General features: G+C 38.8%; 1 protein-coding gene across 14 annotated transcripts in view; it reads right to left on the bottom strand.

The window, feature by feature from the left end:
• Positions 1 to 14,489, bottom strand: part of UNC13B (unc-13 homolog B) — a 258,065-nt gene that overhangs the window by 147,456 nt on the left and 96,120 nt on the right. For all 14 annotated transcript variants that reach the window (XR_015242813.1, XM_086683436.1, XM_086683438.1 and 11 more), the window contains 3 exons: positions 11,011 to 11,128; positions 9,955 to 10,078; positions 3,818 to 3,891 (listed from right to left, as the gene is read on the bottom strand). Coding sequence is in view for 13 of the 14 variants with exons in the window: in XM_086683436.1 (XP_086539562.1) it covers positions 3,818 to 3,891; positions 9,955 to 10,078; positions 11,011 to 11,128 (316 nt within the window). In the remaining variant the exon portion in view is untranslated. The remainder of the gene's footprint in view (positions 1 to 3,817; positions 3,892 to 9,954; positions 10,079 to 11,010; positions 11,129 to 14,489) is intronic.

Genomic DNA, 14,489 nt, shown 5'->3' with positions numbered 1-14,489 from the left:
TCATGTTAGGAAATTTCAATAACAAAATTTTTAAATAAAGTAGCAATCACAATAAGATAGCACTTCACATTTACTAGGATGGCCATGTTCAACAAGTGTTAGCGAGAATGTGGAGAAAACGGAACCCTTATACACTGCGGGTAGGAATGTACAATGGTACAGCCACTTTGGGAAAAAGTATGGCAATTTCTAAAACAGTTAATCATAGTTACCATCTGATCCAGCAATTCTACTCCCAGGTGTATACCCAAGAGAAAACCTATGTCCAAACAAAAACTTGTACATCAAGGTTAATAGCAGCATTATCCACAACAGTAGAAATAATCTAATTGTCTACCAACTGATAAATGGATGAAATGTAGTATAACCATACAATGGAATATTATTTGACAATGAAACAGAATGAAGTTGTGTGTACATGCCACAACATGGAAGAAATTTTGAAAATATTATGCTAAGTGAAAGAAGAAAATCATAAAGAACCACATATTGTATAATTCCATTATATGAAATGTCCACAATAAGTCAATATATAGAGATAGAAAGTAGATATTTGTCTAGGACTAAGGAGGATGAGAGAATTGGGAGTATGGTGGCTAAGGGCATAGGATTTCTTTACGGGGTAATGCAAATGTTCTAAGAATGTACAACTCTGAATATATTAAATTTTATACTTTAAATGTATAAGCTTTATGAACTATATTTTAATAGTTATTAAAAACATTAACAACAGGTGATATAGGGAGGGATGAAAGAAGTAAACTTAGTGAACTCCAAATCCTAGAATAGAAACAAAAAGCAAAAATCTTAAAGGAAGTTGAGAACCACAGGCCAAGAACCACCATTTTTAGAACTTATAAAATTCCTCCCTATTTGCTGAAGTTACATTTGGTTTTTTATTGTTTTAACCTCTTCATCTGATTCTGCCTAGTGACACACAGCAAAGCCTATAAAATCAAAAGCACAATGTTTTGGTTTTTCCAGATTTTATTTTTAAGTAATTTCTACACCCAGTATGGAACTTGAACTCATGACCTTGAAATCAAGAGTCACATGCTCTACCAACTGAGCCAGACAGGTGCCCAGCCATCTGTTTCTTTACTAAGTAAACAAAGAAGATAGGAGTTTGGAAAATGTATACCACTCTACACCCAGGCTATGGGAAAACAAAAAAATACAAAGGGTAAAGTGAGAAAAAGACAGAGTGGATTTGGCATGTATCAAGGAGAGAAGAAAGATTGGAACTTTTAACAGAGAAAAGTTGAGGTACTGGCTGGGGCATAAGAAGAATTATATAGTTCAAATAGTAGGCAACCTACAGAGGATTCAGGTGAATTAAGAAAAAACCCTGACACTTGTCACAAATTCCATTTTCTCACCTGTGATTTAAGCCACTGAGGGTTGAACTGTGTTCCTCAAAACAATATGTTGAAGTCCTAATCCCCAGTACCTATGCATGTGACCTTATTTGTAAATGGGGTTCTGCAGATGTAATCAAATTAGTTCAGTGACTATTGCCCTTACAAGATAAATGTAAATTTGGACTGAGACGCACAAAGAGAACATATTGTGAGGAGACACAGAGACACACAGGGAGGTAGTGGCAACAGGCAGAAATTTGAACAATGTGTCTTCAAACCAAGGAACAGCAAGAACTACTGAAAACCACCAGAAGGCAGAAGAGAGTCATGGAACAGTTCCTCAGAACGTCCAGCAGGGAACTGACCCTGCCAATAGCTTCATTTCAGAATTCTAGCCTTCAGAATTGAGAGGATAAATTTCTGTTTTTGTAAGCCACCTAGTTAATAGCACTTTGCTATGGAGGCCCTAGGAAACTAATACACTCATCAAAACACTTCATTTTGGAATCCTGAACTAATCCACAAATATTGGTCAGTAATTGCCAAATGTGACAGCTCCATTACTCATCATCTTTGTTCTCATTAACATCTGACAGTATCAAGGAATTTCTGCCTTAAAACCCTTTTACCCTTTGTTCCATGAGCCTTTTTCTTTTTCTACTTGCTCTCTTCAGTTCCTTCTCCATCTCTTGTTTTTCCATATTCTATATTTGATGTTCCCCCTTGTTATTCTTCAATAATTTTTACAGAGGCACCTGGATGGCTCAGGTTAAGCATCCCACTTGGGCTCAGGTCATGATCTCACGGTCTGTGCGTGAGATCACACACAATGGGCTCGGTGTTGATAGCTCAGAGCTTGGAGCCTGCTTCAGATTCTGTGTCTCCCTCTCTCTCTCTGCACTCCCCCCCCCCCCCCACTCTCCCTCTCGCTCTCTCTCAAAAATAAATATTAAAATAAAAAAATTTTAAAAATACTTTTTACATACTTTACATGAGTGAGTTCTTCTATTCCTGGGACTTCAAATGCTACCTTTATGTTCATGAATCCTAACTCTATGCCAATAGCTCCTCACCCTATCTAACACCCTGAGCTTCATATTCTTTCATTCTTTCATTAAGTTGCTTACCAGACATTTCCATTGAAATATCTGTTGGCATTCCAAATTCTACCTTATAATCAGACCAATTTTGTAACAGCCCAAAATGTCCAAAAATGAAAATCTTATCTTTTTCCTCCACGAGCAATAACAAAAACATCGCCCATTCCTGATGGCCCAGACTGAGTTGTCTGTGTTTCCTTTTGTGCACCAGAGTTATCTCGAGATAAGACAAGGCCAAGCAATGTAATAGTCTAAGTATCCCTAAAAAGCACATACAAATAACAATTTACAGTTGACTTTTTTAAATTTTATTTGAGAGAAAGAGAGAGAGAGAGGGAGGGAGGGAGGGAGGGAGGGACAAAGAGAGAGAATCCCAAGCAGGCTCCTGTCAACACAGAGCTCAACACAGGGCTTGAACTCACAAACTATGAGATCACAACCTAAGCCGAAGTTGAATGCTTAACTGACTGAGCCACCAAGGCACCCTTAACAGTTGACTCTTGAACAATGGGGGATTAGGGGCATTGACCTTCCACACAGGCAAAGGTTCACATATAACTTTTGATTCCCCCCAAAACTTAACTGCTAATAGCTTACTGTTGAGCCTTACTGATAAGGAGTCAATGCATGTTTTGTATGTTATATGTATTATATACTGTATTCTTACAATAAACTAGAGAAAAAAGATGTTAAGAAAATCATATACGTTTGCATTATTACACATTACATTTACAGTACTATATCAGAAAAAATCTGTGTATGACTAGACCCATACAGTTCAAACTCACGCTGTTCAAGAGTCAACTGTATACCAAACATCTGGAAATTAGCAAAAGAAATGCCTTCTGCTCATCTCTGTAACAAGAGAACAGTTTCCCTAGTATAAGCTCCCACCCAAAAAGTCTAGAGCCAGACTAGTGCCAACTCAGCCATTAATGGGGAACAATGAGAAAAACAGAAAAAGTGGGAGATAGATCCTTCTAAATGTCCAATGATCTTCCAGCTTCCTTGTTTCTTTAATGTAGCTTAAATTCTTTCATTCTTCAACATGCTCTTGGGTCCTCTTCCCTTGACAAACTATAAAGTGTCCTATAAAGAAATTTTTCCCAGGGTGCCTGGGTGGCTCAGTCAGTTGACCATCCGATTCTTGATTTCACTTCAGGTCACGATCCCAGGGTTGTGGGATCAAGCCCCATGTTAGCCTCCATTCTGAGTATGGAGTCTGCTTAAGATTCTCTCTTTCTCCTTTTGTCCCTCTCCCCCAGTTACGCTCCCTAAAATTAAAAAAAAAATTAAAAAAAAAAAAAAAAAAGAAATATTCTCCCATCTCTGTAACGTAAATAATGCAATTCCTACCTCACTGTCAGCTCCCAAGACATTGATTTGCTCCAATTTGTAAGTCCAGTATCTGGCCTCCTCCTCTGGGATATCTACCATGAAAAAGAAGAAATTACATTACGAGGTTAATAATTTGATCATGCACCAATAATCCTTTATTCCAACAAATAATCAAGGTAGAAAGTGATGGACAATTTTACTGGTGGGCTTGGTTCTTGACATGAATATGATCTTGCATCTTCACAGAAAACAAAATAATATTCTATTATTCCCACTGGATCAGAAGACTTATTGTCAAAATGTCAATACTACCCAGTGTGATCTACATATTGAATGCAATCACTATCAAAACCTCAATGATTTCTTTTGCAGAAATAGGAAACCCCATTCTAAAACTCTTAAGGGAAAAAAATAAATAAAATTTATAGGGCATCCCAGTAACTCCAAATAGCCAAAAACAATCTTGAAAAGGAAGAACAAAACTGGAAGACTCACATTTCCTAATTTCAAAACTTACTATAAAACTACAGTAATCAAAACAACATGGCACAGACATATAGAAAAATGGAATAGAATAGGGAGCCCAGAAATAAACCTTCACATATAGTCAAATGATTTTTTGACAAGGGTACCATGAACATTCAATAACAGGAGTACCTGGCTGGCTAGGTCAGAAGAGCATGTGACTCTTGATCACAGGGTTGTGAGTTTGAGCCCCATGTTGGGTATAGAGATTAAATAAAATCTTAAAAGAAAAAAAAACACTCAATAGGGAAAAGCATCTTTCAACAAATGGTGCTGGGAAAACTAGATATCCACATGCAAAAGAACGTTGGACATTTACCTAACACCACATACAAAAAATTAACTCAAAATGAATTAAGACCTAAACTGAAGACCTAAAACTATAAAATTCTAAGAAAATATAGGGCAAAAGCTGAGTGATGTTGGATTTGGCAATGATCTCTTGGAGAGGACACCAAAGGTACAAGCCATGACAGAAAAAGCAGACAAAATGGACTTCATGAAATTAAAAAAAAAAAAAAAAAAAAAAAAAAAATTCTGCATCAAAAGACACTATCAACAGAATCATAGACAGAGAAAATATTTACAAAATATATCTGATAAGGAATTAACACTCAGAATAGAGAACTCAAATTCAAGAACAACAAAAACCCAATTCAAAAATCAAGAAAGGACTTGATAGACATTTCTCCAAAGATGATATACAAATAACCAATAAGCACATGAAAAGATGTTCAACATTATTGATCATTAGGAAAAATACAAATCAAGACTACAATAAGATCCCCCTTCACACCCAATAGGATGGCTACTATCAAAAAAAGAGAGGGGCGCCTGGGTGGAGCAGTCGGTTAAGCGTCCGACCTCAGCCAGGTCACGATCTCGCGGTCCGTGAGTTCGAGCCCCGCATCGGGCTCTGGGCTGATGGCTCGGAGCCTGTTTCCGATTCTGTGTCTCCCTCTCTCTCTGCCCCTCCCCCGTTCATGCTCTGTCTCTCTCTGTCCCAAAAATAAATAAAAAACGTTGAAAAAAAAAATTAAAAAAAAAAAAAGAGAAAGAGCGCCAAAGTGGCTCAGTTGGTTGAGCATCTGACTCTTGATTTTACTTAGGTCATGATCCCAGGGTCAGGGATCAAGCTCCACTTCAGGCTCTGCACTGTACATGGAGGCTACTTCAGATTCTCTCTCTAGTGGCACCTGGGTGGCTTAGTCGGTTAGGTGGCTCAGCCAACCAACTCTTGATTTTGGCTCAGGTAATGATCTCGAGGTTGGTGGGATCAAGCTCCAAGTTGGGCTGTGTGCTAACAGCCCAGAGCATGCTTGAGATTCTCTCCTTCCCTCTCTGCCCCTCCCCCCTGCCGTGTGTGCACACAGTCTCTCAAAATAAAGTTTTTTAAAAAAGAAGAAAAAATAAGGTTATATCCTCATTTCTATATATTTAAAACTGATCAATTAACCAATCAATTAAGACTGTGAAAACTTCCAAAAAAAAAAATCTCTTAAAAACATCAGTAAGGGGCATCTGGGTGGCTCGGTTGGTTAAGCGACCAACTTCGGCTCAGGTCATGATTTCCTGGTTCAGGAGTTCAAGCCCTGCACTGCGCTCTCTGCTGTCAGTGGGCAGCATGCTTCCAATCCTCAGTCTCCCTCTCTCTCTGCCTCTCCCCCACTTGCACATACTCTCTCTCTCTCTCGCTCTCTCAAAAAGTAAATAAACTTTAAAAAAATAAAACATTAAGTAAAAATAATAATAAAAATAAAAACATTGGGGCGCCTGGGTGGCTCAGTCGATTAAGCGTCTGGCTTCGGCTCAGGTCATGATCTCGCAGTTCGTGGGTTCGAGCCCCACATTGGGCTCTGTGCTGACAGCTCAAAGCCTGGAGCCTGCTTCGAATTCTGTGTCTCCCCCCCCTCCCCCTCCCCTGCTCATGCTCTGTCTCTATCTCTCAAGAATAAATAAACTTAAAAACAAAAAAATAAATTAAAAAAATAAAATAAAAACATCAAGTACATCTGTATACCTAACACAAAAGAGAAAACGTAGGCAATATATGGATCAGATCAACTTTGGAGACATTTAAATAGATATATTCTTCAGTAGTCCACATGAAGAAATCAAATCCAGGCCTTTCTCCTTTGTCTCTCTGGTTCAAACGTTCACCTCCTTCCCCTGAAACAGCTCTTCAGCAACTGGTGGCAACATTTTAAAGTTTTATAATAAAATCTTCAAGTAATCTACAACCTAATTTATATAGTTCTTCCTCATCCATAAAATGGTGTACTCCACACTTGTTAAAAAGAAATGAGAGGGGAGGAAGAGCTGTTTACATGTTCTGATGTAGAATGATTCACCAAGGTACATTGTTAAGTGGCTAACAGCAAGGTGTAGCAAACGTGTTAGAAAATCCTATTTTTTAAAATATTTATTTACTTTTGAGAGAGAAAGAGAGAGACAGACAGACAGAGTGCGAGCAGGGGAGGGGCAGAGAGAGAGGGAGACAGAATGCAAAGCAGGCTCCAGGCTTTGAGCTGTTAGCAGATAGCCTGATGCGGGGCTTGAACTCACGAACCACAAGATCATGACCTGAGCCGAAGTTGGACACTTAACCAATTGAGCCACCCAGGCGACCCCTACTATTTGTATTTTTAAAAGAGGTTGACATTTATATATACACTTATATATTCAAAGACTGGCTCTGGAAAGATACACAAGAAAGTACTAATCATGGTAGTCTGTAAGTAAAAGAACATATTTGTGACAAAGACTCAATTTTCAACAGGTAACTTTTAAACCACTGTGCACTGCCTCACCCACAAGATAGTTTTTAAAAAACATAGAGCTACAAGGATGTTTCTTGCACTACTGTTTATAAAAGCACAACTTTGAAAAATCAAAATACCCACCAAGAGGAATGGTTAAATGTATTATAGTTTAAATTAAAAGCCCAGGTTCCAAAGCCAAATCAGTGGAGTTTAAATTCTGGCTTTACTACTTACTAGCTATGTGACCTTGGGCAAAAGACCTAAATACTCTCTGCCTCAGCTTCCTTATCTCTAAAAAGGAGACAATAGTTAGGTCCACCTCGAAGGATTTAAATAATGAATATTATACGAGGAAATATGCAAAAATCCTTAGTGATATACCCACTGACACACAGTAATTAGTCAACAAATGCAACTTTTATTATCATTGTGTATTCACACAATAAAAAATCAACCATGGAAATTATAAAGGAATAGCATTTATTTTATATGCATTTATTTATGTCATTAGTGAAACAGGTCAGAATGTAATATATACAGTGCTATTTTATTATTATTTTTTTTATTTTTTTAAATTTTTTTTTTCAACGTTTATTTATTTTTGGGACAGAGAGAGACAGAGCATGAACGGGGGGAGGGGCAGAGAGAGAGGGAGACACAGAATCGGAAACAGGCTCCAGGCTCTGAGCCATCAGCCCAGAGCCTGACGCGGGGCTCGAACTCACGGACCGCGAGATCGTGACCTGGCTGAAGTCGGACGCTTAACCGACTGCGCCACCCAGGCGCCCCTATACAGTGCTATTTTATAGGAAAAACTATATTATGTGCATAAAAAAATAAAAGAAACAAAACATCTCAACACGTAAAAAAGAGATTAGAAATTTTAATGTCCCTTTTGCAAACCTGTATTTTCTGAACTTTCCACATCATAAAAAAACACATTAGTATTTTGTATTTATTCAGAGAGAGAGAGAGAAAGAGAGTACACAGGGGAGGGGGAGAGAGAGAGGGAGAGAGGGAATCCCACTCTGTCAGCACATAGCCCAAAATGGGGCCTAAACCCGTGAACCATGAGATCATGATCTGAGCTGAAATCAACAGTCAGACATTTAACCAACTGAACCACCCAAGCGCCCCACATATTACTATTTTTAAAAGATAATAGTACATAACTGAACAGAATATTTCACAGGTTTCTGAATACCCAAAAGAAAATTCCTTTGCCACAATATGGTATTCTGTAAGCTAAAATTCTTCCTTAGAAGGACCCTTCAGGGGCGCCTGGGTGGCTCAGCTGGTTAAGCTTCAGACTCTTAGTTTCAGCTCAGGTCATGATCTCAGAGTTTTGTGAGTTTGAGCCCCACGTTGGAGTCTGCACTGACAGTGTGAAGCCTACTTCGCATTCTCTCCCTCCCCTTCTCTCTTCACTCTCTCTCTCAAAATGAATAAACATCTTTAAAAAAAAAAAAAAAAAAAAAAAGGACTCTTTATCAAGCTTTTAATACTGTATCCCAAATGTAGTTATTACAGAGGCACAAGCTGAGCATATTCACGTTAACTCACATCAAAGACAGACTTATCTGAGATTTTACCTTCACATTTATTCAAAAAAACATTTATCGACACCTATCATGTGCCAAGCAAACTCTACAGTTACCAAAAAAAAGTACACAAGACCCCTCAAAATCAAACTCAAAATCTAGCAGAAATGTACACCGCCACCAATGACAACATACGTGATGCAGTGTTGAAAGAGAAGAAGGGAGGGGCGCCTGGGTGGCGCAGTCGGTTGAGTGTCCGACTTCAGCCAGGTCACGATCTCGCGGTCCGTGAGTTCAAGCCCTGCGTCGGGCTCTGGGCTGATGGCTCAGAGCCTGGAGCCTGTTTCCGATTCTGTGTCTCCCTCTCTCTCTGCCCCTCCCCCGTTCATGCTCTGTCTCTCTCTGTCCCAAAAATAAATAAAAACGTAGAAAAAAAATTTTTTTTAAAAAAACAAAGAGAAGAAGGTCTCTTTAAAATACAATGAGTCAGGGGCACCTGGCTAGTTCAGTCTGCAGAGCATACAACCCTTGATCTCAGGGTTCTCAGTTCAAGCCCCACATTGGGCAGGGAGCCTACTTAAAATAAAAATGAATAAATTAAATAAAACGCAATGAGGGATGGACTGACAGTGTGAGGAGCCCAGAAATACACTCCCCAGCAAAACTGTATATATAAAAAACTTATTTTTTGCTATTAACATGTATTTTTCCTATTTTAAAAATTATTTGTATTTTTTTTAACATTTATTTTTGAGGGAGAGAGACAGAACACGAGCAGGGGAGGGGCAGAGAGAGAGGGAGACACAGAATCCGAAGCAGGCTCGAGGCTCTGAGCTGGAAGCACAGAGCCCAACATGGGGCTCACACCCATAAAATGCAAGATCATGACCTGTGCCGAAATCAGTGAGTCACCCAAGTGAGTCACCCAGGCACTCCTAAAATTTATTTTTAAATGGCTTTTCTATCAATGCTACTTCAATGTTTAAATTGATAAATCATAAGGCATATATTCACTTCAAAATAATGTATGTTAAATTGTCAAAAGAATAAGTCATTGATGTTCTCGAACAAGCAAATATTTCCTAAGTCATTAAAATGAACAGTCACAGAAAACTTAGTGCATTTACTGTGGATTCTTTAATGAGCACCATTCTAGAGTCTGCACCATTCCTAGACTAGATGTTATAAGGAATAAGGTAGAAGACAGAATGCCTTCAAAAGAGATAGCAGACAAGGCAAAAAATACAGTAATGAGACAAGCAAACAATGGTTAATAATACATTAAAAAGTGTTAAATGGTTTTTAATGTCTAATCTGACAGACTCACCAAAAGGCAGCTCAAATCTTGTATCAAGCAAAATCTTATGAGGAGTTGGGTTTTTAGTTCCACATATCTCATCATCTTTCATCAGTGTCTCTGCCTCCAACGTGGACCACTCTCCAGGCCCTTCCTAGAAAACAGAGATCTGAGATTAAACTTTACTCCTTTCATGGCTCTCCTCCTCCTGGTTTAAGAGCTGGTGTTTTCTCTAAATTTCCTTGTTGGAGAGCTCCTGAGGACCACTCACATCCTGATGAGGCAAACACACCACCGTCACAACCTGCCTCTGCTGCATGTGGCTGCCATTCTCCTTCTTTGGTGGAAGCTTTCACTGTGCTCAGCTCTCTGCAAGCCCACTGCAGATAGAAGTCCAGAGTACCACACTCAAAAACCAAACTTATCCATAGATCATTATTTAATCTGCACAATTTTTAATGAGTGTATCACTTAAAATGTGTTACCACTTCTAATCAGTAGAGAGCTACTCACATTGCTAGTTAAAGTAGACCTGAACTGGGGCCACAATAAAAATGAACTTCTAGTCTGCCTGGGGAAGTAGAGACTTAGCCAGAACTAAAAGAATTTAGGAAAGAGAGGCATACCTGTATTATCCCTACTCCCAGAGAAAACATTGTCAAGGTTAAAGCTAAACAGGAATACAATACATATTCTCCTAGGTTCAAAGTGAGTGTGTCTATGGAGAAATGAGGTAGAAAACTAGTCTTGGAAATAACGTATAGAGACAGTATGAATGAAAATTGCCACGCATGGTAATTCCTTAAACTCTTTTACATGTGGAAGATGGACGACTGAAATCAGTTCCCTGGGAACCAGTGACTTAAAGAATTAAAGCAGAGTTCAGGACCCAGGCTCAGGAAGTTTAATGAGACTGATCCCAGGACAGTGCTCACCAATTAGAAGGCTGGGGGGGGGGTGGGGGCGGTGGAGGACAGAGCAATCTGAGATGCATGGATACATGGATGAGTATTAGCTGAATGGAGGTAGAATGGAGATAAGCACGGGCTAGAAATGTACCTCCAAATGGGCAACGCATTGACTGACCTCATCCGACTGACGAACTGTCTTCAGTGCAATCCACACGGTCCCCACCATGGTGTCCCAGATCAGTCCTTTGTTCCATACCTCCACACTCAGACCCAGGTCCAGGCGACTAATCTCACTAAAGGAAAGAAGAAATCCCTTTAAAGAAAGCCAGATAGCGGTGCCTGGCTGGCTCAGGAAAAGCATGCGACTCCTGATATAGGGGTTGTGAGTTTGAGCCCCGTGTTAGGTGTAGAGGTTACTTAAAAAAAAAAAAAAAAAAAGCCAGATTATATGAATCATATATCTACTATATTCAAGGTTTTGCTAAACCTTAAATACTTTCTCACCAGGATCCTATCATCAGGGAAAATCAAAATGTCCCAGAACACTACAACCATTCTTTAGGTTCCTAGAAAACTATGTAAGTATCCATAACAAAAAGCTTTGTCCATCTGTTCCCTCTCCTCTGGAGCTACAAACATGGTTAGATTAATGCATTTTCACACACAAAAAAATTAAGGTAAGTAAGGAGGTCATTAATGCCAGGTCTGCATGCTTACAGTCTCTACATACTAAACAGTTTTATTATGAATAGTAACACTGCCCTCAACTTACACTTACAAACTATATGCAGGAAACTTAGGAAAAATCAAAGCTTCTTAACAAAATTTACGAAAGGGATTCTAAGCAGAAGCAAAAGGGCCCCTGAGAATATCTAATTGTGATGGGTCCTTGTGGTCAGAGGCAGGTAAGGGACACTAGAGTGTGCCAGTTCACATCACTCGGCCCCTGGAGAACCCACTGGTCATTATCAGTTAAAGTAGACAGTGTCCCATATAAACAAAATGTTTATCACAGGAGAGTGATTGACACAGTGATTTTCCTATAATAACTAGGAAATTTTTTTTTCGAAAAGAAATCATTCCAGAAAGAACCACATAACCAGTAAGCAAAAACAGCATCATACATGGTAGATTATCAACTTAGAAGGGCTAACTCAAATTATAGTCTTAAAGTGGAACAACCACTTACATTAATGCTAAAAACATTCTCCAAAAAGCGCTTATTGAAATACAGGATTATTTGAAAGGAAATGTAAGAAAGATGAGAAAAGGCCAATTCTAGAAGAAAAAGCAGAAAGGTATTCTCAAGAAGACAATAGCTATTCATCACCTAAAGTTTCAAGTTCACACTTCAGAGAAAGCTTGGTTTCTGTGTTCTAAAGATACATGTTCTCAGATTCACATGTCTAGGATGTGGTATTACAACCACAGAATTCTCATCAAGTGTGTTGAAAACAAGTGAAGCAAAGAAAATTTACCTTTACATAAATACAATAGAACAATGTACTAATGAGTTCATTTGTCTATTTAATTAATGCTTCCTGAGCACATAGAATACATATGGTTTGGTGCTATGGGCAAGACACACAATACAGGACCCAATTCCTGTCTCTAAAACCTTCCAAGCTAACTGTAGAGCTATTCAAAGTCACAAAGTAGGTGACTAAACTCACCCACTCAGTTAAGGTGTTCACAGTGTGGCAAAACTAAGCTTTCTGTCACACAGTTTCATTCAGCCTAAATAATCGATTAGCCTTAGAAAAGAAACATGACAACCCCACATCTCTTTAATCTGGAAAAGAAAAACTGCACGGGGATACATACGTAATGTTCCTAATGCAAGTCCTAAACAACATCTCAATCCAATTGATGAAAAAAATAGAGGTCTTTACAGCTTAACTTGGATAAAGAAAAAAAATCTTTTCTGCAAGGAAACCTGGGGAAGAAAACTCAAACAATGAGGATATCTTCTACAATAAGTTTCTTATCTCACCTATGTGTGTTCAGCAGACCCAACTAAAAGAAGTCTGAGAGCTCTGTTTATGCCTTGTCCCCAGAGCTCTGGGGGAGCTTCTTTTCTCTATTAATTAATCAACAGTATATGTGCATACCTGTATATAAGATTTTGGGCTAAACAAATTCTAAGTAAAGATGCCCTCCCTAATTTCCCTTTAATGAATAATCTAGTCCTGGAAATAAGATACAGAAATATTAAAGATAAATAATGAGAAATACAAAAATGAGTATTAGATACTGACACATAATACATCAGGAAAAAGGAGAAAGAGAGACAAGAGACCAGCAATGGAGCCGCCAGTGACAAAAGAACAGGGTAGGATGAATAAGGAATAAGAGCAGAAAAGAGGAAAACGTAGCTAATAAAATCCATGGGTAACAGAGGAGACAGCAAACTTCACAGCATCTCCAGATGGGAGATGAAAAAAATTCACACGTATAACAGAAAGGTTGAAAGAGGAAGTGCAGGGGAAATTTGAAAATAAACACATAAGAATAAAGCTAGTTATGCTGATGAGAGGCTGCTGATGGCTAGGTTTCACATACTGTGAAGAGTTATAATAGTAAGTGATTATTACTGGCTATTGGAGATCAGAAGAAAGTAGGATTGCTAGGTGTATATGTCATAGCCACAGGAAGAGACTTGAATAAACCACTCATAGCTAACTTTGCACACTACATGTATAAAGAAAGGAATGCATGGTCTCATTTTCACAACTTTGCAACTGAGAAAGGGAATGAATATGGTTTATAATCTTGAGAGAGAGGCAACCAGTGAGAAATGTGACATCACTTGCCCTCTTTCTTCTTGAAGCCCCAGTTCTCTCTCAGCTTCCAGGACACCACTATGTCCTATTTCTCTTTCTATCTCTGTGTTCATTTCTTTTTCACTCCCTCTGTCCCACTTTAAATGCTGGTGCTCTCCAGGCTTTACCCCAGGCCCTTTCCCCAATTTACTCACTCTCTCCCTAAGCCTTCTCATCTACACCTACAGCTCCAATTGATCAAAATATTTCTCCAATCCAGACTTCTTTCCTGAGTGCCACGTTTAAGTTCCTAACCATCTTCTGTACCTCTCTTCCTACTAGTCCTGTAAGAACCCCAAATATAAGCTTGTCTACAACTGACCTTATTATGTCCGGTATCCTAGTAAATAGCATAACACCTCTCCAATCATGTAAGAAAAGTCTACCTCCTTAACATCTTCTTTCCTTCTTCTCCTAACTATCCCTTCCACTACTGTCTTAGCCCAACACCTCATAATCTTACCTTTTAACTCTTTATAAACAAGTTTCCTAAATGGTATTATAAGAAACAATTTATTAAAAGTCCAAAGGATTGGAATGTATCTACAAGAAAATAATCATCCCTTTGTGCCTCTGAGATGCACTATAATACTTGTAAAGCAATTTTATTTTCAACTTCAAATCTCACAGCAATTTTAATACATTTTCTTGTTTGACACCCTCATTCCTAACTTCCCAGAAAACAAGCATAATCTTGTAAGAAAGACAGACGTGGGACCCCGAGGTAGATTAGTTGGTTGACTGACCTACTCTTGATTTTGGTTAGGTCATGATCTCACGGTCATGAGATGGAGCCCTAAACCCTGCATTGGACATGGAGCTTGCTTAAGAT

This window comes from Puma concolor, chromosome D4, assembly GCF_028749965.1.
Source record: "Puma concolor isolate L17-30 chromosome D4, mPumCon1.1.hap2, whole genome shotgun sequence".
In the NCBI taxonomy this organism is placed as follows: domain Eukaryota; kingdom Metazoa; phylum Chordata; class Mammalia; order Carnivora; family Felidae; genus Puma; species Puma concolor.
This window is presented reverse-complemented; position numbering and strand designations above follow the sequence as displayed.